Below are 26,828 nucleotides of genomic sequence, written 5' to 3'. Positions count from 1 at the left end.
CATGTATCCCGTCTCTGTTATACCATTTATTTACTAGGCAGATACTGTTACATTTTTGAGGTAAATAAACAGACATACCGTACATATTTGAAAACCGAGTTGAAGTCCAAATTTTAAATTCTTTGATGATGCGTAAAATTTTGGTCACAATAGTCAATTAAAGAAAGCTTGTATACGCTGAAGTGTTTGTTATCGAATGTCAGTTTTCTCTGAGTCTTCTTCAGCCTGAATTAATTTGCAGAGACAAATTTTTTTGGTATTTTGTGTTAGCTAGGAACATTTTTCGACTCATATTCCCAATCTCAATGGCAATAATGTGATGTATGTTTGAAATATGTTCTAATAAATTCAATATTGATGATATTAAACTGTGAATTTGATAACCTAACATTTTGTATTGTTTTCAGCAAACACAGCTAGTCTTGTATCATACACAAGTAAGCAAAAACACTTCGTATGAAAATTATGTAAATATAAAGTCAATTTGAAATATTTTGTTTTTGTTGAACCGGTGAGCAATTTATTCGGGCTTGCGAAAATATTTGAAGCATATAAATAGCATTCGTTTGAACAAACTAACTTCATTTTTATCATGTTTATCTAGCTGATGTAACTGCAGTGAAGAATCTAATAACCAGTGAGATTGTTATTTTAAATTATTTGTATATTTATCGTAATTCGTAATGACCTAATATTTTTACTGTTTTTTTAGAAATTCTCAAATTGTTGATAATTAATAAAGCTTTACTCGAATTACCTGTTCACAAAATGTGCAAATAAATATTCCATATTTTACAGACCATGATACTAACATAACAGGTAAGTGAATGAATGCGTACTAGTTACAGGATCAAATAATATCAATTGACAATGTAGATTTCTTTTAACAAATAAAATCATCTGAATAATGGGTGTCAACCTGTAAGATTGGTATATCAAAACAAAATTGGCATTCACAGCAGTGAAGTCACAGCTCAACCATGCCTAATAGAAAAAAAAAGCATCAAATTGAAAAATCACGAATTGCATGTTTATGTAGATTGTAGACTGTAGAGAAAGACCTAGTGGTCAATGGCGATAAACTTGGCTTATATGACTTTAAACCAAATCTGTTCGTGTTTGGAAACATTTATGGAAGTAAAACATTGATAAACTCTTTGTACACACGCGTTTACAGTCAAAAGTGATGTGTTAAATTCCAATAGTTTTAAGCTTTCATTTGTTAATGTTCGAAGTGTTAATGTATCAGAAAAAACTCGATATTTTTTTTACAGCTATGTGAAATATAAACAATGTATCAGACCGCCACATTTGAGTTGCGTTGTTGGTAGCATTGTCTCAAACTATGAAACCAGTTTCAACCAGTGTTTTTTTGCAAGTTTGCAATATTATACGTTTTTGCTTATTTTGTATAGAGTTGATGCATCAATATGTGTGCTTTTTATTGATTACGGGTATTGATTACTTGTCCTAAAGCCAAGGTTTGATTTCATCATGGGACGAGCATAGTTCGGCCTTCTTAATGCTTTGTTTGTGAGTGTGGGAACTGGCTTTGAGTCGACTTTTTTTTACAAATATTAAACTCAGGCTAGAGAATCTTTAACTTTTTTCAGCTGTTTCACCTGGGTTCATTTTACATGGGTCACTTTAAAAAAAATGTTTTTATCAACTATTAGGCCCTAAACATTTACTCACGGCTTTTTACAAGCGTATGCTAGAGTTCTATCTGGCTATATAACTTTAAAAACCACTCCTCTAATCAAAAAATTTTTATGCGACGAAGTGGCCAGAAATTTGTAAAAAATGACCTTGAACTTGAGAGTAGGTGTGCCTAGTAGAGAGTTAAGAATTAATTGTAACTAATGAATTTTCATTCTAACGTTTTCTTCTGCTATTTTACAACAAAACCCCATCGCAACCTTTATTATAGCAAAATAGTTACTTTGAAATTCACGTTTATATTACGAATTCAACACCTTAGTTGGCAGTTTTGATGACGTCACACCCTAATTATTACTGCACCACGGATTCCTGATGCAACATATGTTACTTTTTTCAAAAATTAAAACGCGTAGGCAGACGTAAACAAGCCAATACGCGTCATTTCAATAGAATTTTACGTTCTATTATTTTCTACAATTTTACCACCATTTACCAAGCCTGCCCGGGTGTAAAAAATTTTTTTTATATCACTATATGAACAAGCATGATTCTAGACCCATAAAAATTCCATTAGAAGAGCCAACTTACTTGTAAGGCAGTATGGGTATGTTTCTTGGAAATCAAAAAGCGCATCGATGAAAGGTGTTTTTTTTTCGAATCAATATAAAAGCCACATTTACACGATTACGGACGGTATTGCGTGTTTTTGGTTTCGGAAATAGTCCTTGCCAAGAAAGACCAATTATTATGATGAACAAGATGGCTATGAACAAGTAGAAGCTGCATATTCTGATATTGCATGATTGACCAATCACCAGAACTTTTCTTTTTTCATTTTTTTAAGCAAATAAGCTATTTTACGAAAGTGCAAATCTTAATAATATATACATGTGTACCTTTTAGAAAAAGTTGCCGCCTTGTCAAAACTCGTCACAGGTGAATCATGTTTGTAATTTTCATTCAAGAGTAGATATAGCAATGTAATAATTTACCCTACAAGCTCGATACAAAAAAGTTGTACCTGGATTATCAGCTTGTTTTTATGTGTTTCAGATAAATAATTAGTCGGCGACATTGCCACAAAAATTGTGTTTGTTCTATATTTTTTGTGCATACTTTGCATATACTTATAGTATATTTTTTTTAGATAAGACAGCTGAGCTTTCGACTGACGTACAGGGTGAGGGAAAAACGACATAATTTAGGAAATAATATAATTATACATTTTGATTGTGAAGATGAGACTTATGAAGATGAAAAGCATATATCACACTACCCAATTCTTTGTATTTTGTATATAATGTACAGTACGTTTTCTCACTATGAAATAAATGAGAATTTCCTACACAATAACGAGGTAGTAAATGCACCCATACATAAATAATGTTTAAAAAATGAATTTTTGTCGAGTGTGCAGCAGGACTCGCATAGTATGGTATTTTTTCCTGCTACAGCATACGGATCCAATAGCATCCAAGGCATTGAGGAAGGATTGAGAGTTAGTCTCGCGTAACCTCTACTGATATGCAAAAACTATGGTTTCACGGGAAATGCCCTACTCATATTTACCTAAATACTTCTATGAAAACCATATATTTTTTATAATTCACAAAGTACCCGTGGAAAACTTAGAACTCTTTCATGAATCGTGGTGTTGCATGATAATATACCTTCCAATATTGACGGTTATATTTTTAATATTGTAATTATTATCGAATCCTTTCCGAATCGAATCTTTGATAATGCAACTTGATTTTTCAGACGTTAGTTTAATTGCCCCCTCGAAATGCGATGACGTTCGTGCTGATAAGGATGTTACAACTCAAGTAGATGCTAGGATATATTTTGATCCTCATGTATTGGGAGGCCGTAGTGTCCGCTGCTACCCAGAGATATCTCACAAGGGAGACGTCCCGGCAGTGTTCGACGGACCATTTATGGTAAGACTAAGTGACGTCATAGATGTTAACTATTAAGTGCGGTTTTGTTTGTATATGAATCGCTCCTCATAAAGGTACAATAGCTAGCAAAAAACTGCTGACTTCATTGGGCTAAATCCAATATAAGCTATGTTGTTTAAATACATTGCTTGTGAGAACATCATTCAAATAACATGAAATATTTTAATACTAAATATATTGTATTGACAATGCACCATGCTAGAACATCTTCCACATATTTGGTAATTCAATTTCAGCTGATTCAGAGAAATGTTAATATTGGAACATGGGATAAAGACCTATCCGACTATGAACAAACATTTGGCGACTTAAATAGCGATTATTGGTTTGGTAGGTTTTAGTTTCTATGGTCCGAATACCGAGAATAAAGATAAAAAGTCATTGGCTGTATTACAGTTTGAAAATAAAAAATATGACTATATTGAGGAGTGCAAAGATGATTAACGTTGACTATAGCCGAGGCGTTTTGCTAGGCTCCATAGAAACCTTCAAAAACCTGGACAATGAAATGATCCTGATCTGATTGTGCGACGTGAGAACGAGAAAACAATTTTTGACGTTTAATATCAATAAAAACACAATTTTTTAGGTATTTTTTTTTTAAATGTCACCATTACTCGTCCGGTCTCATTGTCTCCATTTGGTTATTTCAATTATATCTCATAATGCTTATTTAAAAAATAATTTATTCAAATTAATACTCAAATCAATTTTCAGGACTAGAAGATTTACATACCGTGACTAGTAAAGAAAAATACAGTTTACTCATTATTGCTATAGAATCGTCCCCGATGGCAAATAAAATGCATGCGCTTAGTTTCGGGTGAGTATTTCATGTATTTTTGAAATCTTTCACTAATTTACTTACCGTAATGGTACCTACGTTACACGGGCAATTGTACCTTTTTCTATCCTGTTCTTTGTATCAATTACATACTCGCTTATTGATTCAATATGAATAATTTGCCCAATTTGGCTCGCACAGAGTAAAGGTTGATTATCACTGTTCATGTCTCGCACTTTGAGGTTTGCAGTTTCAAAATGCCGTAACAAATTTTTTTTTCTTATCCAAAATGGGCTATAAATGTGGTACTTTGCAATGCAATGTAAATGGTACTTTTAGCAATTGGCAAGCTTTATTAAAATACATCTTAGGATGATAGACAAAGCTGAAAGCTTCCATTATGAGTTTCATGTTTTTGATTCAATTTTTCTCGAAGTAGTGTATATAAGCATTACTTAAATGTAAAGTAAATATATTCCCCAAAGTCCTATGATAGTCAGCCACTGGGCCCCCAAAATCTACAAATTATGTTTTGTGAGTTTAACGCGTCGTGGAAACTGGACTAAAACCTGATGACGTAAAGTGTCAATCAATTAATTCACGTCAGCATCTATTGAATGGAAATGCTCAGTTTTATCAACGGAGCTTACAAGACTTGAATTTAAGAATAATTCAACTACCTGTCATCCTACAAATTTAGCTTACGCGCACTGATTCCATATGCACACCATTGAAACCCTCAACACCAGCAAATCCGAGATGATTCGACGCGAATAGATGGATTTTTTCTATTTAGTCATGCAATTCCACTCCCGAATTCTTATATCTCAGGTGATTGACCGTAGTTTTGCTTTGCGCAAATCTAAACTGCAGAGTTCAACTGCTGCTGCCACCATGAATTTTCAAAGAATAAGATTTACATATTTATACCGAAATAGGGGAAAGCCGATAAGACGGCCTAATCATATGGATAACCACTACTTCTCAACAGGTTACCATCCCATGTCTAGTATTTGTTTCAGGTGCAAGGACTTGATGATGAAGGAAGCCGTAACCAACCAGCGGTTGCGTGAACCACCCTGCAGCGGCGAGCAGTCCAGCGATCCTCTCCCGCGTAATTACCCCCCACGAGATTCGAACCTGCGAAGAGGGGCGTTTAGTATTCATCAAAATCATCTTATTCATAGTTCATATATATATATATATATATATAAATCCCTCCCAATCGTTTATAATATAAATGCTTCGTTGAATCCAGTGAATTCAAAGTGGGTGCAAAAAGCACAGGTTGGGTGCTGACGTTAGCTGAAAGAAACTACGACATGAAATCAGATCATCCTGGCGGTGAAATGTTCATAGAAAGTTCACACGGCGAAAAATTTTATGCACGGGACACGAAAACCGCGGGCAATTCAAAATGTTTGGATCCAAATATGGGTGGATGGTGGATGAAAGAAAACACGGCGGAATGCTCCAACACAAATTTGAATGGTGTAATCTCGTTTTCGAGTGGAAGCGAAGCATATAAAGAGACACGGATGTATATCAAAACTAATCCAGCGACCTAGGTAAATATGTATAATTAGTAATTTATTATCTCGTAATAGCTCTTTGCAATAAAATTCAATGACCATTCAACATCCATCCTTGAATTCTTTATGTACTTCATTCACCATTGCCATTAGGTGCTTATTTAGAACTTATTTTTTTGCGAGTTGGCGCTTATAAACAGATCCGCATGTTTAAATACCACCATTTTGATTTAAAATACTAACAACCAGTCACTTTAAACTTAAAACTTTCTGGAAGACAAAATGACTATAGAGATAATTTGATCTATCCAAAATATTGGAACAAAACTAAAAAGTAGCTGGCAAAATCTACGGAAACGAACTTATAATGTTTACAATCGCTCTTCTGTCTGAACGAAAACAAGTGTCATTGCGCTGGTCAAAATTTCAATTGCTTTGTCACGATTGACATCTTGCTAATTAGATAATGTTATGTGAGTAATTATGAAAGTTGCTGCATTATTTCGACTGTTAAAAAGACGAGCAAATCATTCGTCACATGCATGTCTCCCATTTCCAAATAAAATATTCGTTAATAATTGCTTAAGTACCCTACCAAGTGGATAGTAGCTTAAATACCATGAAGTTATTTATTCTCAAATATGATAAGGCCTTCATCGGCCACGAAATGTAGATGTGAATCATCTCTTCTTTCTACAACTTATGGACCAATCTTGTTCAACTTTACAGAACATAAGATGGAAAAATTCGCTAGACGTCAATTTTTGATTTACTTTTTTCAAACTGCTAGAAGCTATGGTACCGTACATCTTCCCTAATTTCACACTCTTTTGAAATATATATGTTATTTCATTCTCTCAAACAGAATGCTAGAATATCACACGAAGCGGGAAATCCTACATGTATATCGTTCACCGTGATACAATATGTTCAGTCGTGATAATTCCTATTTACAGTCTTTAGCGTGCTTTTTGCGCATGAGGTTTACTCCATGCAAATGAATCGTTTCAAGTTCATATTTCGATTTTATCAAGAATTTATGACATCTCTCTTATCCCGAATCATATTAATACGGTGAAACATTTTGCGTTTGCAAATAAGCTTTGAAAACTGCAAACTTTATAAAGTCGATGTTTCGTATTTGTGTGTATGTGTTTGGATTGCTACAATTTATGAATAATAGCGTCTACTTACCTTGTTCGTGGAGTATATATAATCATTTTTAAATCCTCCATTTGTTTCTAATCATTCACTGATTTCAATTCACAGGCTTTTTACTTTGAACAAAAAAAGTCTGTCTACTGGATTTAGTTTGATTTAAAAAACTTCTTTACTTATATTTTTTGTTCTCAAAAACGCTAGAAAACAAATTTTTTATTGATGGATCCATATTAACCACTTGTATTTCAACTCCGTGTGGGTATCGATGACTGGTTAAACTACGGATACCCAAATACGTTGCATAGTGCGGGTGAAAGAAGAGACCCATGCAAAAAGAGTTTTCGTTTTCCCCCTTTTCAAATTACCAAAACGCAGTCTATAATAATAGTTATTTAAATGTCGATAGTTTAAAGCTGGCTGACAGAAAATGGTGTCAGTTACAATGTCTTATTAGTGTCGTTGGTATTGTGTTCGGTGTTTTAATTTCCCGCTGAAATAGAATGACTTTTACTAGTAGATAAATGATTTTAAGCGGGAATTCCGTCGTATTTGTTTTTGCTGAGTAAAACAATTTTTTTGATGTCAGTTAGGTCTGACTGAAAAATTATTTTAATGCAACAGCTAATAAATTATATATTGATGTATATATATGGCGATGATTACTTATCGTGTTAGCAGCAGAATGCGTAGCAACATGCGATAAAGTTTTTCGTTGCGTCTAAAATTACCCAAGTCAAGTTTATTTTTCAAATTGCTAGCGAGAGTAGTGACGACGGCATATCCAAATTCTAGCGATCTCCCACCAATATTATTAAGCATTACTCAAAAGAAATAGGAATCGCTGCCAAGGAAATCAAATATTATCGACGAACGTTTACGAAAGCCCCAGAATTAAAGAATCGGCGTGATCATGTAGGCATGTGTTTTTGATTCCATGTTTATAGGTTTATTCACGAATGGTTTACTTTTATCATAATGCTACGTTCATGGGGCACATGTTCTATTTTTCTTTCAGTAAAATGCCCTATAAAAGCGGTGGGCCTGAGTCTCTTACCGGGGACCCCTGACCCCCAAAGAGTCCGCAGAACAGTTGAAGGGAGGCCACAATACAAAGCGCAATTTTGATTTTACTTTTACAAGAAGATCTACCGGTTCATATTAGTTTCATAGCTTGAAAAGATTGTTTCACGGGGTGTTTTTATTTTGTTGAGCATGAATTGTTTGAACATAATAGAAATTCGAATCTACTAATCAAAATAGCACTATAAATACCACTGGAATGATAAACTGAGGACCACGGACCATAAAATTCTGAGAAGAAACGGATCTACTAAGTATCGTACCACGCTTAGTATTTGCTTAAATATTCCAATTCAAGCGGTCGATGAAAAAGGCGTATTATGTTATCTACTGATGAGTAAAGAATAATCCAACACTCTTCTATTGAAGCCCCGTACGTTTCTTCTCCGTAGATGAACAGATAGATATAGTGTTCATAATCTGCCTTTGAATTGAACAAAAACGTATTATAATAAAAGTGTGTTACTACCTTACCTATCGCTAGACATATATTATTAAGATGTTATACGTTCATTAGATTTTATAAAAAAAATTACAGTGAAACGTCACTACCTTCAGAATTAACTGACGTCGTGTTGATTAACGCTACACTTTGGCACAATAAGAGCAAACTTCTTCTTGTCTAGGGAGTGTAGGGACTTGTTCCAAGCGAGAACTAACACTCTATAGGGCCCGGTGGTTGGAAATTACAAATAGGTGGATCAGCAAATATGACTGACACGGATATATGAAAATTTCTGTAGCTTTTTTTATGAAAGAATCGCTATGCAAAGGTCCAGTTTCGATGAATTTCTCAAGCGAGCCTTCTGTATGGTAGCTACGATGTCGTAATCAGTCACCTAATTAGTGTGATCAAGCAGTCTGATGACTTTCCTTCCCAGTATTTTTCTAATTTAGGCAGCAGGCAATTGTCGGACCGCTGCTATGTTCATTCCTGTCACATAGAAAGATTGCCAAATCAATCATCCTACGACGTTAATTCATGAAAAGATGCGCAGTAAAACTAACCAAGAGCATCTCTTGTAACAACGAATATTTCACCAAACAATGCATTTATTAAAGTATACATTATATAACACACCAAATATTTTATCAATACACATTACAATGGATATTTCCCCAACCTTTGACCCCCAGAAAATCCTTCCTATACTTTACCATTGCAAAATTTCAAGTGGTGATTATGAGGAGTGGTTTCGCGAGTTGGCGCCCATAGTCTGGTTATACCAGGGCCAGTTGTATAGTCTGAACGTTTTAACTGAAATTATAGTCCATTGTTGTATTTTCAATTTCCAAGATTTTAAATAAAAATGTTGAACTTTTCAAACTTGCAGTGCTTTCATGCAAATTTTAGAGTGGCAAAGATACATTTTGCTGCGCCTTCTGTCAATTTGAGATCGTAATTTTCATTAGTTAGTAGTTGTATTCATCGATAGTATATATTTTTCCATCCATCCTTATCCCACGACTTAACCACAGTATGCTGTGATATCTCCCTGCTGGATGTACCACCTTGCCCAGCACCCACTGCAAGGTCGAACTCTACAAATTGCAGACGGATACTTCACGCAGCTAGAAAATTGACATACATCAGGACAGTTATGAATCATAAACTCTCCGGGACGACATGCTCCATCTAAAATATATCGAATGATAAGTTGATATAAGTAAATTTGTCAAAAAGATGTCGCGGGCAGGAGATTCTTTGCTTATATCAGTTATATTAGAAAGAAAAAAGACTAGTTTGAAAATATTATTTTCAATTCCTACACGAAGATACTGCTTCTGACGAGGGCAGGGTATTTCGAATTGAATAGTAAATTTCGAATCGCAACCATCTCGGTAGAGGTAAATTCGTTTCTTAAAGCTAATTTCTTTTCTTTTTGAAGCTAAATTTTTAAGACAATTTTTGTGCATTTAAAATTTAGGTATAAATATTTTAAAAGTCTCATTTTAAGTCTTTTTGCGACCTAGCATTTCAAACTGCTTTCAAATGTCCTAAAATATCGAAGCAGCTGCCGTAAAAAAGTACCTAAGATAATTCTATTCTATCCAGCTATTTCGTGCTCGTTTTTTGATTGCAGCAGGCCTACTTTACAACGAAACTAAGCTATGAGTAAAGTAAGTAAGACCCAGTTTCGAGTACATTTTCTCGTGGCCGCTGAGTAACTTGATTCATATCTAAATTCTGAAAGAATACGAGAAAACTGACTAATTACGCCTTCATATTACGAAAAAATTGAGGGACGAGAATTTGAAACGGAACATCTGTTGGTCTTTCCCTCGAAATGAATGACTTCAAGAACAAACGCGACTAGTAAATAAATTCGATTTTCCAGCTGATATTCTTTTGGCAATAAATATACAATTCATGATTTGAAAAAACTAAAATGTGATTCTTGAATAATTAAAACTCATTGATAGTTCACGGTTGCGTTTACTCCGAATACGATATTATTGAACCCTTTTGTTTTCCTCATTGTGATACTACGCGCATCATGTTGAGAACCTGGCGACACTTTTAGCGCAAAGTGTGGGGTAAAGTGTTCGATCATCACACGCATATCTGGTGAATTTGAGCTGATTCAACAACATCGACTCTAATTTAACGCAAAAATAATTGTCTCGTCCGAGTGAATTTGCATTCATAAATTTAAACGCTTTTTTAGTGCATTCGAGTTCATTAAGCGTAAATCTCCTATTCATGAATTCAAAGCAGGGCTCAAAAGAGGGAGCTGTTTCAAAATCGGAATCGGAAATTCCCGCGCAAAGGCTTTTTATTCATGACCGATAACTACATTTGAAATGCATTGCAATATTAAATAACTTCAATCAACGTAACTCGCGGATGCTACAACTTACGCCAAAATATAACTATCAAATACCGCGTCAACCTTCGGGTTTGAAAATGCGTGGTGCACAATTGACTGTTTCAACACAGTTACCATTGCTTCCTACTTGACATAACACGGAATTTTAACGATTCACAGTGTCTAAAATAAAGTTTTTATCTGTGGCGGTGCTTTTTATACATAAATTATAGCGTTTCCGTTATATTAGGTATTTTATAACACTTTTCTCAGTCTTTGTATTCGCTCCATTATTTGGGAATTTGAGTTGTGAGTTCGTGGCGCACCTACTCGAGTGTTAATGATTTTTGGCGCTACAGAAGTATGTGCACCAATATGTAGATAAGTAATTTTGTTGGCCTATTTTACATCAAGTTGTGGATCAAAGGGACTGAAACCTGTGGGCAGGGGGTATATTCACTTGGCAAACACAGGCGGTCCCCAAACTGGTAATAGAACTGGAATGAGGAAAATCGGAATGAAATTATGGCTCTAACCTGGTCCACACATGTTTTTTTGCATCAAAGCACTCTTAGTTCTCCAAGTAAAAGCATTTGGCTAAACTAACTAAAGTCGTGTCTTTGCTACAACTGATTTGCACCTGTTAAAAATATTAATCGCTTACCTGAAAAATTCACACAAGTCGTTCCACAACCTGTTGAACAGCACACGTCACCTTCTTGGCAATCGCCAGATTCCGTACAGACCGGGGTTTCAAACTCATCGCAAGTATTTCCAGAAACTTCGGGAAATGGACACATCGCATCAAAACCGGCAAATGCTGGATGATTAATGAAAACTTATTACCCTTTTTCGAACTTAGTTCGCACTAATGAATCAGAAGTATTGCTGCCTCTTGTTTGGGATGAAAATAATGCCAACCATAGTTACGGAGAGATACCAGATAGCCTTGAAGATTTCTAGTTAGAGGCCAAAACAATTTGGTATTGCAGAGCGGTTTAACCAACATGCGGGCATACCAGAGCGGCCGAGTGGAACACAGCAGTAACAGAAATATTATTTTAAATGAAATTTATATCTTTCAAGTGAGAAGTATTTTAATAATCTAATATGTATTTTGTAACCGAATTTTGACCACGCATCCTGGCTTGAAGTAAATACCCCGAAATGCCGAAAATCAATAAAATGTGAAAACTCACGTGTGGCGCACATATCTCCGCTGTATCCGTATGGGCATTGACATGTGAAGCTTTCATTAGAATCATCGTCTATGCAGAGTTTCCCCTGATCAGTGCATGTTTTAAGATCAACGGCGTTTTTACAGCCTATAAACATAAAATATAAACATAAGAATGTTATTTCATCTCATTTGGCACTCTTTTAGTATCAAAATGAAATATAGAAAATAGGCTGGAATTTAACATTACGATTTCTAAATGAGAATATTGTGTGCGAAGTTATACTACTTTTTTGTGGGTGGTTTTGTAAATTTGGAAATATTTGGAGAGAATTATCAATGCGACCACGTAAAAATGCTTCTACTGTCGATTCAGTATTTTATTGGGAATGCAGCACTTAGGATTGACTAGACTCTAGAGTATTATCTTTTCATCAATTCTAAAAAAAAAATCTTGTTTTAAAACAAGGGCTTGTTTTGGATCAATTTCTTTCTTTAATTTTCATTAAAATACCCTCTGCAACGCCGTGACACTACGCCAAAACGTTGCGTTCTAGCAGCTACCCACGCTGTCGGAATAATAATTTCAAAATGTAAGTAAAACTTCTTGCTCTGACTTTCACTTTTAGGGGCAGGGGTTGGGGGGATTCTTCAGTTGATCCGACGTTTTGAGTAAGAAAAATCATGGAACATTTAGCTCACGAGCCTAATACAATCCAAAAGCATTTGGATCAAGGGCAGCCTTCAGCAAAACAAGTGCGTTACGATAATGAGAAATATACTTAGATCGACGGCAGCCTACGGATTTATACGATGAGTTTATGTATTGACATTCTTTTCATGAAATAAAGTTATTATTACGTTTAAAACTGTTCGGTTAATTCAAATAAGCATATTTTGTTTTTGAGGTTAAAGGGATAGAGTATTTCAAAGTTATACAAAATCAAGAGTTGTTTTAAACTAATTCTCTTTGAACAAATCCCTAGGATTGACCACCAAAATATTTAATATAATACACATGTAACTGAAAAATTCAAGCAGAGGGAAGTCGACTATCATCTTCGCAAATGTTCATATCTCCGAGTCAGACATGATAATATTGTACAAAAAGGTTAGGATAGTTAATCCAAAAACAAGCATGTAACCAATTTAGAAACTTGAGTAGCAAATTAACTCCTTCAATTACTTTAACACTTGCCATCGACGATTGCTTTATTAGCTTGAACTTAAAAACTCATAAAATAAACTTCGAAGTTTGAGTTGCGGAAACATGGCCCATCAACATTATAGGGTGTCGGTCGCTGAAATGATCACTCAGGCAAAATACAATCAGCTATTATAACAAGATAGCATTATTTTGCCTTCACCAAGCTTTGATGTTTTTTAGAATAACGTCGAAATTTTTTGACATGTTTTGTTTGTAATTGTATCTTGCCCACTGACCGAATTTATTACATGTAAATATAACATTGGTAAAATAAGACCAAAGAGTGATAGCTTTTTAAAAATGTTTAACATTAGGAATGTATATTGAAAAAATACACAAACATAGAAAAAAAATTAGGAGTTCTTATATTTAAAATATATATATAATGACTATGATCAATCGCAAAAAACGCGCGCGTTGTTAAGAACGTTTTTGTCTTCAAGCAATCTGCAATGAAAGTATTAACTTCAGCGCTTGGCATCAACTGGATGGTACATTAAATTTAACGTTGTTCGAATATTCGATATTCTTCAAAAATACTCGCATCATTCTATGCGATGTATCTACTTCTAGTCTCAAGTGACCTTAGTGTTTGTATATAAGTCTCGGTGTGTACGAGTATGAATATAGTTCTATAAAATCACTTTATGCCTTCGCTGAATAATATATTCGAAAAATGTTACATTGTTTAGTTAGACTTTATTATTCCTGAGTAATAACTTGAACAGGTAAGGCCAAGAAACTTGAGCGTTTTCTTCACTCTACGCGGAGGTTGTTTTGAAAAAAAAATGAAAAAAAAAACTTCGTCGTGTTCAATTGTATTTGAAGTTGTTGTATACCATATCATGTCAAATATCTTTCGCTTTCATCGGATTATCTCAGGATTATTCATCGGATTACCTCATACATCACTATCTGTCACGCAACTTTGGCCCTGTACTATTCCACTGTTAAAAATAATCGTGGATTTTGCCAGTGTTTTAAATCTTTGCAAAACAAATCGCTGCTTTTAATGAGCATTTGAATAGAGCGCTGGAAATTCTATGAAAGGCTACTAATAATTAACTTCAAACAAGCTCTGAACTAACAACATGTACGCACATACTATAGCAGCCCTAAAAATAATTAATTTTTCATCCCTAATGATTTTTTATCGTATTATAACACTCTTATTACATTTGATTTTATGGTATTAACATAAGTGAGAACTTAAGTTGTTGTTGTTCTCGTTGATATTTTTCCTCTTATTGTCATGAAAAAATCTCTTCTCTCATTAAATATTGGACCGATTGCCTTGGAATGGTTAGAAGTTGTACTTTACGCTAAAATGCTATTACTTTTATTTCTTTCAAAAATTTCTGTGGGCTACATGGAATTGGTTTTCTTGTGGGGGTTCTGTTTTTGCGTTAGTCTTGAAGACGTCCGTACCGGTGCGGTAATTTACTGGGACATATTGCATACCCGTGCTAATTCGTGTTTCTATATTTAAGAATCTTGATCATATGGCAATCCACGACAATTTGTCCAATTAGCTAGGTCGGGGATGGGGTTACTATGAAAGTTCCATACGTTCCGATGAATAGTTAGCGGATGAAACTGTTATGACGCTCATATTACCGGCGTCATACAGGCTTCATTCAAAGCTCTCGCACACGACCATCACCTAAACGTGTCCGATCTGTTATCGATTGAGAAATGTCGCATGGTCTATTTTCATTTACCCTATTTTGGTATTTGGACACGAAATAGACCTATCGTGGATCGCTTTGTTATTATGTATAGCCATGTTGTTGGTGGTTGTATTCTTGTTTTTTTTTGTGAAAAAACGCATTCCCCCTTAACTACTGGATAAGTTGGTTTGGAATTGTCAATGGCTAAAGATTTTTGTTGTCGCTAGAAGGCTATTACTTTTATTTAGATTAAATAATTCTGTTGACTCTATGGGATTCATTTTTTGTGTGCGATAACGTGGCGGTTGCGCGTTCACTATCAGGTGGTCTGCCGAAGTCGGGAAGACTACAGTAGGAATGGATTTATATATTTATCCCGGGGGAGAGGAAAGTCGATAACACGGCTTAATCGTATGGTGAACCACCACCTCTCGTCTGGTTACGTACCATTTCGGGTATGGGACTAGTTAGCCAGTTATTTGTTTTAGGAAGCATGGACTTGATGGTGAAGGAAGCCGTAACCCGTTACCGACCAGTGGTTACAAAACCACCTTACGTATTGCTTCAAAAATCATTATACAAGCAACAAGTACAGTATTGATCGAAAAAGACTATTATATATCTATAGTACTGACCTGTTGGAAAACATTCATATGAACATCCATTTGATCCAACGCAACATATTTCTCCGTCCGGACACATGCGACTTGGATCATTAACGACGCATTCATAGACGAATTCGGATACCGCGCAAAGATTGACTGGATCAGTCGGTAAAGGACATCTGTTGTCGTAGCCGAAAGTCAGTCCTAGTGTTGAACATTAAAATGTTGTCAGATTCAGATATTTATTTTTATCGTGCCGGTATCAATGTACGGCAATAAACACATATAATAAAAAGAACTATCACAAACCGAAACAGCGACTCACAGCGGTTGAAGATTGAGCGACACCTTGATGCTGAATTACAGAAGAAAATATAGCAAGGAAACAATTATATATATATTAAATTGACGTAAAGTACACACCCATGAAAATAACAATAGATTACCAACAGAAACTAGAAAAATGCGAAGAACCATCATGATCTTTTAGTGGCATCTTGTGATAGAGGTAACCACGCGGCCTGAGGGGCCATGAACCCCACAAAATGAATTATTTTCAACATTTTTTTTTTAATGTAATTTTGCAGAATTTGCAGTAAGACATAAATCATGAACTCTTTTCAATACCATTTTGCTCCATTCTTTATTGTCTATTCCATTTACAAGAAAACGGACATTTCCATTTAAGTTGTTTTTTCATATAGATCAGTGGTTCTCAACCTTTTTAAGTTCGCGTACCGGTAAAATTTCAAAACAAATTTTGCGGACCGGCGGACCTTTAAAATTAACTAAAAATGTCATGAACACAAAACATAATCAAAATACGACAAAAGTTGGCGGTGCAAAAGAAGACAATCCAATTTAATGAAAAATTTGCTGCCGTCTTTTTAATATTATACGTGTTAAACCGGTTTTAATGAAGTTTCTGCAGGGCGAAGTAGAGCGTTGACTTTGCGGGTTTCATTGCGTCGTTTGAATTTTGGCGCAGACTAGGCACATGGGAAGCGGTAATTTTTCTCTGCTGGGAGCAATAGTGAAACCTAGCTTCAAATACCGGTACTTCTTATTAACTTGGTTTCCACCGCTGGTTTTCTTTTGTAAAACTGATTATTACTTTGCTGTTTGTTCTCAATCAGGTACCGTATTATGTGGTATCAAACTCCTCCGTTATGACGTCGGCCGTCGTTATAAGGTCATAGACTTAATTAACGAACATCCAGCCGTTCAAGACTTGAAATGGGCAGAGGACCTCTCACCAAGTTTGGTTGTTAGACGGATACCGGTGCTACGAATCAACAGGGGGTTGAAAAAATTAATAACCATGCCGTCAATACTTTGTATTTTGCAATTTGCTTATAATCCATTATTATTGGAATATATTTGGCGGACCGGCAGCAAGGTTGCCGCGGACCGGCAGCAAGGTTGCCGCGGACCGGCGGTTGAGAACCACTGATGTAGATGGCAAATTAGCGGCATAAGTTGATTAGGATATCCTCAATGAGTTCAAACACAGGGAAATTAGGCTGACTGATATGATCAGGCACAATGTATATACATATAATAATATGCAATTGTATATAATATAAAACTGTATACTTAAGTACCGTATACTTGGGTTTTAAACATTAAATTCAACAAAGCGTAAAAAGCGGCATTTTTCTGCATCGACTGGAATTAAAGCCTCATCAACCAGTCACGCTTCTGTCATGCCGATGAACTCTGAAGTAGATCGGGCTCAAAAATGAGATAAAAACAAGAATTCGAATACTCACGATCAGTACAATCATCCCCTGTAAATCCAAGTGGACAACTACAACTGCTCATTGGCGGTAGGGATTGGTAGCAAATTTTATTTTCCGTACATTCCACGGTTGATGTGCAGGTTGCTAAATGTAAACAAAATGAACTGCAAAGTCACAACATCTATGAAACAACGTAATATGTGGCCTGAGGTATTATTGTGCCCAACTATTAATACAACCAAATACCCCGATAGCGTCACAGGAATAAATGGATAGTGACTAACAAATTACGATTCTTCTGTAGTATGTGAACCAAGATGGCGGACACCGGAACGTAGTATGTGTACCGGGTTATGGTTAGGCCAATTTTCCCTATTTTAGTTCTATTACAAGTTCGGGGACTAGCCAAGTGACTCCCGTAATATTTGTACCTGAAATTATGGCGTAACTCTAACCTGGTACACATACTACTTCCGGTGTCCGCCGTCTTGGTTCACATATAGCATAAATGGTTGTTAGATGAATGGGATGTTACCGTATATTGCTATTTCGTAGATTGTCTCTGACTTGCAAGTCACCCGTTCACCCTTCAGCTTCAACGCCCACGTGAATGAAGATACGTTAAAAATCTCTATATGTTTTTATTCGTAAATTTCCACAACACACAGAATACAAATCTTAAAAAACATTTATCCACACTAGCTTAGAATGGTTTACATCGTCTTCCCCTCTATCGAAAGATATCGGAGTCGTATTTATACGTTGATCATAAATCCAATTAAATGCTGTAAACGTGAGCTCGTGATTTACGTTATAAACAGAAACTCCTGTTATCTCCATAAGGGTAATTATGTACATCGTACGGATGGGAACTTAGAGATAATTATTTCAATCAGTGCCAAAGGTCTTGAGAATATAGATTTTAATTTGATAATGACTGGGTGGAACATGTTATGTTCCTTAAAACTGGTGTAATTTGATTCCTACGAAAGTCTTTGTTCGAATTTTGGGAAAAATTAACTTTGTTTTAATGATTTAAACATGAAATGGGGTACATTTGGGGGTTAGTTGCTATACACATACTACTGGAGTACCAAATATACTTCGTCCAGAGAAAAAAAACTATCTCAAGTGACATTAGTGTCAGTCAGTATAAGTGCAAGTTACAAATGTATATAGTAGTACAGAATCAAATAGTTCTTTCCCCGCTGAATTAATCCAGCAAGTCTTGCTTTTATAATACATGTTTCTGAGAATGGAATTTTGTGCTGCTCATATTGTTGAGACTTGATATTCCTAAATAATGAGCAACAAATAACGATCTTGAATCGGCACGTCTACGTCGCCGAACCCGATAATGTAAATCCGTAGAATAATGTAGAGGCGATATTTCCTATATTTTGAGTACAAAATTTGGACCTTTTCTACAACGCCCTCACCGAAGCTCAAAATAGGAAAATTAGTCATTATCTAGTAAATGTTAGGCACGCAGATCGCGCTAGAAATTTAAATTTGCAAATCATTCCCACCCTAACTCCAACAGGATTGTTTCTAATTTGGTATTTTAAAAGGCGGCGGAGGTTTTTTTTATCAAATCTCACATTTTTGCATTAGTGGCGGAGGCTTTGTACAAAAGATCCCACAATTTATTGATTAATTGTCGACGTTATTTATCGTCATCAGAACATATTTCTCTCGTTTCGTCGTTTGGTCTGTTTTGCACATTCCTAGAATCAATTTTTTGAAACATCGTTAGCTTAAACGTGACTTGGCCAAGTATTATTCTACAGTAAAAAAAAAACATTGCGATTTGCCTTCAATTTGTTTTGCAGATATTTGGATTTGCAAAACAAATTGAAGGCGAGCGCATTCCAAGCCAATAATTTCGGAATAAGATTTGCAAAAATGTTCGCATTTATTTATAACACTTTTATATATACCACACTATCGTTTATCTACTGAGAACTCGTTACATTTGCTCCGGGTGTTTATAATTAAATCGCCTTAACGCAAAGTTTGCGATGTCTCCGACTGTACCAAGCCCACGCAAATAATTTCGCACCATCTTCACTTTCATTTTTCAAATTATTGATTGTGTATTGATTGTTCAATAAAAAATTGGAGTGAACCCAATAATTATCCCCATTTACGCGTAAAGCCCCGCCCGAATTCGTGAATTTGAAATTTTAATCGCGGTGTATTGTAAAACCCATGCGTTTTAGAGAATAAAGGCTCCAAGCTGAATTTTGAGGACGTGGCGGTCCGTCTACAATCCAGTTGTATTGGTATTTATCTTCGTCGCAATGTCAAGTTTCCTTCATTTCGTTACGTTTTTATTACGTTCATTACATATGTGATGAGCCTATGATTCTACAATTTCTTTTCAGAATTTCCATTCGTAAGTCGAAAATTGGAAGTAACAGAAGGTGATAGTCATTGCTATTTTAGTGTCCTATTTGATATTTTCGTTTCACAACAAATTCAACCAAATTTAAAAGCCTTCACTAAGATGAGACCCTGCAGATGTTTTTCCTGTTTTATCTTCAAGCTTTATTTAAATTTTGCTGTTCGTTTGTTTGTTCGTATTGTTTTCAATGTTTTGCGACATTTTGTAATATTCAAGTATACTGCTAGAACATGGGTTACTAATTCCGACTTCATCCATTTCAATATTTTGTTGCCGGTCTGCAAAGGCTTTTCATGCTACTGGGTAGAGGGCTTTCTACTGCAGGGTAGAAAGGTTGGAAACCACTGCTCTAGACTGTCATTGCTGCCGTGTCGCGACGAAACCGTTATCTTATGGAGTCGACATTATCTGGCAACGCATACATTCTAATACCAATATATGAGGCGAAGGTGAATCTGAGTATTAATCTTGTTTCATATTATACATATTGCGAAAATGAAACATTTTAAATGTGATGTTGTCAGAGGTGATTTCACTTACAGTGAACATCAACAGGTATTTATAGACCTTTAATCTTATACACTTTCATCTCTCAACCACAATCCGTTATAATAAAAGATTGGAGAAAACAGCTGCGTCGTGTTTATCAGGATTGTTGTTTCACTCTCGGTCGAATGTTATTTTCCATTTTATCCGATTACCATTGAATTAAATTACCGATTTATTTTAGGAGACTTAGCGAAGCAATATTTCCTGTAAGCACCAATTATAATTTTGGAGTTACTTAGTCAGTATTTTTTTTTTATCTTTGCAAAACAAATTACTGTTTTAAGCAGCATTTCGAAAGTGAGTCGCAGTGTTTACAGATCATGTTATATAATAAGATATTTTTTTTTATCCCCAAACGAACGATCATTGCTATGTATAGAAGGCTATTACTGTACTCAATTTCATTTATATCTCTTTATTTGTCCTCATGAGGAAAAGCCGATCAGACGACTCAAATGTTGAGATACCACATTATTTCTATCACCGATTAAGGTTAAAAATAGCGACTGTATACGCGGTATACGTTAGTATCGATGGGATTTGCTTGGTCGACTGGTCGACCGCCTCGGTTGAGTCCGTCGAACTTATCGTCCAAGATTTTACCTGCAGATTCTATGTAACCCCCTCTCGCAAATAGTAGTAAGCGTGCAATGGAAGTTACTAAGAACTGATGTATTTGTTCGGGGCCTTTATAATTATTTCCCCTTCAACATGAATTTCGCATTGTTAACAACTCTGCTAAACATAATTAACCAATAAATAACATGCAATGTTGCCGTTCAATGTGGGAGATGTGTAATACAACACCTGATGGTTTAAAAGGCAATGTATAGACCACTAACAACTGAATTTACGTTCGATATTATGAACGTAAATTAGCCTCGGTCCGTTGCCGTGTTTAGAAAGTCTGAAATTTCATTGTCACAGTCTGGAAAGTTCATTACAACTTGAGTGAGGTGTGTGGACATGAGCGCACTTAACAACTTGGCTTGTTTGATCTTCCTTGTATCACACTATTTTATGTTCGACGTTTTTTCCTCAATAGAATATTATTTTAGACTTCCTCATAGGTGACGTTGCTCGATGACCATTACTGGTTTATCGCGTCTCCCGTCACACTGAAATGCATTTTTTTTATTATCTTTTCTTATTCTCTGTGCACAAGGTGGATTTTCGGCATGTGTAAAAATAAACTACTAACTGACGGTTCCATTACATTTGAACCCACGTATATTTGAACCCACGACAATTGCACCTGCATGCCATTGCACCTATGGAAATTTTTTCGGTTTTACGGATATTTGTACTCATACTAACCTAACCCATGGGTTTTAGCACCCGCATATTGATTGAACCCGCGGACATACACATGGGTTCAAATGTACATGGGTTCAAATGTACGGTCACCCTAACTGACACCATGTTAGAGCGAAAATGGATTGACAAAAACAATACTTACGAGGAGGAAGAGATCGGCAAGATAAAGTGCATCCATCTGAACAGCATTCAGTGTTCGAGGGACAATTTCCTTGGCATTGATCAATGGCTTCGTCACAAGAGTCCAATAACGGGCGTGGTACGAAACATGTTGCGTCAATGTAATTGGTGTTAACTGAAAGATTCAAATGATTGATTAATTTTAATTAATTGATTAACATTTAATTGATTTAAAGATTTAATTGATTTTTTAATACCATATTTGTACGATTTCAATCACGGATATATATACATTCTGCAGCAAATCGTAATTTTTCAAACTAATTTTACGTTCTTCTCTAAAGCTAGCTCATAAGATGATAAAAAGTTTACATAGAATTGCAGTTTTACTAAAATTTCCATTTAATAATTCAAAATTGTAAAGGTTCATGAAATTATTAAGATTTTCGAGTTATTTAGAAAATATATCCTGGTTATTTTTGATTAGTAGATGACATCATTGACTTTATTAGAAAATTATTTACAAAATGTTCGAAGAAAAATATAATTTTAGACGACAATCGTTATTTTCTGAGTTTACTCCGATTTGCATCACTAAAACGAAATTGCAAAACACAATTTCAAACAAACCATTATTAATCTAAACTGCAACTTTACAAAGCAATACACCCGTTTTCAGGATGCCGTGATTGTTTATACTTTTGAAGTTATATAACCTGCGAAAATTAGGTATCTACTACAACAGGGATGGCGAACCTTTTTCAATGAAGGGGTCAAAAATTATATTTTTATCGCGTAACAGAAGAGAGTGGGTCACAGTTACTTAATCAATGTTTGTATCTATAATTATGAAACTTCTGAAACAAATCTTATAAGCTTCTGTTGGTGTTGGTGTAGTTTTGAGCTTTACTTATGCAACGCTTCTATCAGGGACTTTATATGGCACTCGATTTCATGAAATTAGAGTACGAAATAACGCATATGAATTACCAAAAACGTTTATGATTATGTGGCAAATTATTTCAAAGAGTTGGAGGGAATTCCACTCTGATAGTGTTATATTTTTTGATCAGCTTTCAGCCACATTAAGACACTTTTACACTGCCCAATTGGTATTTCAGATTCCTAGGTTTTCATTTCAAGTTTGAAATATTTTGTTTTCTCAATGGCATTGTAGGCGAGAAACTAATAAAATGCAAAGTAGCATCTATTTCTCGTATAACCCCTAAAACAGTATACAGACGCACTTCCGAAAAAACAAGACGTTGCGAGAAATGAACAGATTAATTGCATTGTTATTTTATAAACGATGTCAGAGCCAATAAATGAAAAACGGTACACAGCGGTGCAGACATTGAAACATGCGCCTATTTGAATCCACATTTGAATATGAGCGATCGCAGCCCTACTGCCTAACTGACGGAACATTATAATAGTTTATTAATTGTTGAATTAATTCAAGGCCGGTTTTATAAATTTTTATCAATGATATGTTAGCATTTTTTAAATTTTATTCGTGCCTTGGCGGGTCACGGATAAAATGCGGTGGGTAACTTTGTGACCCGCGGGTCAGTGGTTCGCCATCCCTGTAATATTATTCAATTTAACTTACCTTCATTGCAGTTGTCACCTTTGAATCCGGCTGGGCAATAGCACCTATTAACACCAGTCCCAAAGCAAATTTCGTTTGCATTTGCACATTTCGTGTTGCAATAAACCCCTAAAGATAGAATTACGATCGTTTATTTCGGATGAATAATATGATTCCAACAATACTGGTCCTGTCTAATGATTGCCACTGGCCAGTACATTTCTCCTGGCGTTAGATGGTATATAAATTGAGTTTTTTTTTTTGAATTCTCCTTTTAAAGACTTCTAACATTTTATCGGGAGTTTAACCCAACACCAAAGGGACAGACAGTCGGTGGTTCTCCCAACAAATCGAAAAGAAAGTGGAAGGTCGAAAATTTGCCTCGCATACACAAAACCTACAAATTGCAGACATTTTTTGAAACAAAAAAATAATAATCCTATATCATCCTTATATTTAGAATTTATCGAATGGATTCAATATTGTTTTTTTCTGCGCCTCTCTTCTTTCTGAAAATCTAATTTAGTTTAATTCGCAATTGAGTTTGTCTGGTGTGTTAAATAACTGTGACAAAAAAAAATTAAAAAACAGCCTCAAACATAGTCAGTCGGAATAGTCAGGCGGACATAGTCAGGCGGAACTATTTCGATTTTCTGAAGAATACTATCAGCATAAAAGCTTTGTCCACAAACTGTTAGCCCTATATTGTACTGACCGATCACCTGTTAGACCGACAAAAAGCATTCGCTAAAAGAATAAGATTGCTAACCAAACAAAACTTTGTTAAAAACAGCACTAACCTGAGCCAGTTAATAATTGCCCATTGATAGCAACAGCAAACGAGAATGAGATCGCAATGCAGAAATATTTATCCATCTTGACAGATTTTGGCGAAGCTGCACTCATCTCAATGACATCAGGAAGAGTCTGAACGCTAATTTGAATCGAATCATGCAGAATAAATTAGCCCTCAGGAAATGCGATGAAAAAAATGTGTTTTTAAGAATTTCACAATTATTGACTAAGGCTACATTGTCGAAACAGTTGATTGGTTGGCGCAGGGTTTGCGAGTATGGAGAAATTAGTGTAGAATTATGTAATTATATGGTATCCAGGCCGGATAGCGAACAGTGTCAAAACAGCGACTGTCATAATGGCGACTTCATAATAGCGACGTAATCGAGTGAGCGACATTCAAAACAGCGACTGTCATAATGGCGACCGCATTAAAACAGTGACTGTTATGATAGCGACTTAACTCGTGTTAGGGTTAGTCCAAACAAATGTTGTTTCAAAGTCCCTTTTGGTTTCAATCTCTTATCACGCAGTGTTTGCCTGTTTGTGCGTGCATACGTGTGCGCGTAAGCCTTGGATTTAATAAAGGAAGTGATGTCGCTGTTGTGGCAGTCGCTGTTTTAAATGAGTCGCTGTCGTGTAGTCGCTCTATTGACAGTCGCTATTTGGAACCCTAGCCGAATTATATATATTTTCCGACCAGATACCACCAACTATATTAGGAAACGGTGCGAGTTAGAACTTAGATATGTCAGTTTTTTCCTAACATGTTGTAAATAATTTTCTAATAAAGTCATTAAGTCAATGATGTCATCTTACCAATCAAAAACACCGGGGATATATTTTTTAAACGACTCAAAAATCTTAATAATTTCATGAAATTTCACAATTTTGAATTACTATTAAATTGAAATTTTAGTAAAACTGCAATTCTATGTAAACTTTTCATCATCTTATGAGCTAGCTTTAGAGAAGAACCTAAAATTAGTTTGAGAAATTATGATTCGCTGCAGAATGTATATATATATATATATATATTCGTGATTGAAATCGTACAAATATGGTATTTAAATATCAATCAAATCTATTTCTTATAATTACGACTTTCAGCCAACACCGATTGCATGAACGAAACATGTGCAGTACCACGCCCGTTACTGGAATATTTTGACGAAGCCATTGACCAATGCCAAGGAAATTGTCCTTCGGACACTGAATGCTGTTCAAATGGATGCACTTAATTCTGCCGATCTCTTTCTCCTCGTAAGAATTGTTTTTCTCAATTATTTTCGACCTAACCACTATGGCAGCCAGCAGTTTATTTTTACACATGCCGAAAATCCATATTGTGCACATTGAATAAGAAAAGATAATGGGAAAAAAATGCATTTCAGTGTGAAGAGAGACGCGATAAACCAGTAATCGTTATCTAGCAGCGTCACCTATAAGGAAGTCTAACATCAAATTATATTGAGAAAAGTAATTCGAACATAAAATAGTGTGAAACAAGGAAGATCAGAAAAGTTGTCAAGTGCTTCCATGTCCACACACCTTACTCGAGTTGTAATAGACTTTCCAGACTGTGACTAAGAGCATTCAGATTTTCTAAACACGGCATTTCCTTGTGTATCGATGATTAATTGCAATGTCTTGTTAGAAACGAAGGTGTCAAACACCCAATAAGAAGCGTAACAACGTTTTTGCGGAGAATGTGATAACACGAAATCAGCATAATCAAAGACTCTTTGGGGTTAGGAATAATTAACAGGTGAATGAATGAACGTATCTTATACGGTTAGCTGGTGAGCTCGACAAACACAGCCCACGCTTTTTGTTCCAAATGTATATCGCTTACTTTGCAAACAACGACAATCTATGAGATGAGAAGGTGAACGATTCCGTTTCCGTTCACAATATATAGTTACTGAGCACAATTCCATGATAATGATTTATTAAAGGACATTGGATTTTATTCAATAATTGGACATAGGAAATACAGACTGATCAAATTATTTTGGTAGATAGTGCTGAACTTGTCGAATTAACTAACAATCGTGCCCGTCTCACTGGATGTAAATTTAATCGTTTCACATAAGTTACATTTGATTGCATGCTAAATACTTTTTGGACAGGAAAACAAATTTGACTAGACTGATTCGTTAGCTCAGCTCCAATGTCTGGCAAGATAGAAGACGCGCACGCAGAGGATTAGGGAACTATCGCAACGGACGCGGCTAATTCGCGTTCATAATATCGAACGTAAATTAAGTTTGTAGTGGTCTATACATTGCGTTTTAACCCTTGCATAGCCGTGAAACCGCATAAGCTGCCGGAATTAGATTTTTGAAAATGTAAGTAAAAATTCTTGTATTGTATCTTTGTAAGTTTGTATATATACCAAAGTCATACGATTTTAACAGAAATATTTATCCGAGATACCAGACAGAAGTTTTGAGTGAGAAAAATCATGAAACTTATTTAATCAAGGGCAGCCATCGGCAAAACGAGTGCGGTATAATAATGAAGAATATACTTACATCGGCGGCAACCTGATTTATTAAACGACGAGACAGGCTATGCTAATTGCAAGACCCCTCTGATGCAATGATGTCAAAACTAATCTGTTATGACCCCATAATAAGGATTTCGAGTTTCTGT

General features: G+C 35.5%; 2 protein-coding genes across 2 annotated transcripts in view; one reads left to right on the top strand and one right to left on the bottom strand.

Annotated features, from left to right (window-relative positions):
* LOC120330418 (uncharacterized) overlaps positions 1-7,746 on the top strand; it is a 30,990-nt gene extending 23,244 nt beyond the window's left edge. The window contains exons 50-59 of the mRNA XM_039397381.2: positions 408-437; positions 605-637; positions 799-819; positions 2,566-2,598; positions 2,810-2,842; positions 3,424-3,602; positions 3,860-3,953; positions 4,341-4,446; positions 5,666-5,975; positions 7,209-7,746. Of these exons, the coding sequence (XP_039253315.2) occupies positions 408-437; positions 605-637; positions 799-819; positions 2,566-2,598; positions 2,810-2,842; positions 3,424-3,602; positions 3,860-3,953; positions 4,341-4,446; positions 5,666-5,975 (839 nt within the window). The 3' untranslated portion in view covers positions 7,209-7,746. The remainder of the gene's footprint in view (positions 1-407; positions 438-604; positions 638-798; positions 820-2,565; positions 2,599-2,809; positions 2,843-3,423; positions 3,603-3,859; positions 3,954-4,340; positions 4,447-5,665; positions 5,976-7,208) is intronic.
* Positions 7,747-9,151: 1,405 nt separating this feature from the next.
* LOC120329923 (uncharacterized) lies at positions 9,152-24,435 on the bottom strand. The gene is made up of 8 exons (XM_039396718.2): positions 24,176-24,435; positions 23,397-23,504; positions 21,807-21,959; positions 17,422-17,535; positions 15,680-15,853; positions 12,190-12,315; positions 11,655-11,810; positions 9,152-9,816 (listed from the first exon to the last, which is right to left on the bottom strand). The coding sequence occupies exons 1-8, from the start codon at positions 24,279-24,281 to the stop codon at positions 9,650-9,652; spliced, it is 1,104 nt and encodes a 367-aa protein (XP_039252652.2). The 5' UTR covers positions 24,282-24,435; the 3' UTR covers positions 9,152-9,649.
* Between the last annotated feature and the right edge of the window lie 2,393 nt (positions 24,436-26,828).

This window comes from Styela clava, chromosome 12, assembly GCF_964204865.1.
Source record: "Styela clava chromosome 12, kaStyClav1.hap1.2, whole genome shotgun sequence".
In the NCBI taxonomy this organism is placed as follows: domain Eukaryota; kingdom Metazoa; phylum Chordata; class Ascidiacea; order Stolidobranchia; family Styelidae; genus Styela; species Styela clava.
The sequence above is the reverse complement of the archived record's forward strand: the minus strand, read 5'-3'. Positions and strand labels throughout refer to the sequence as shown.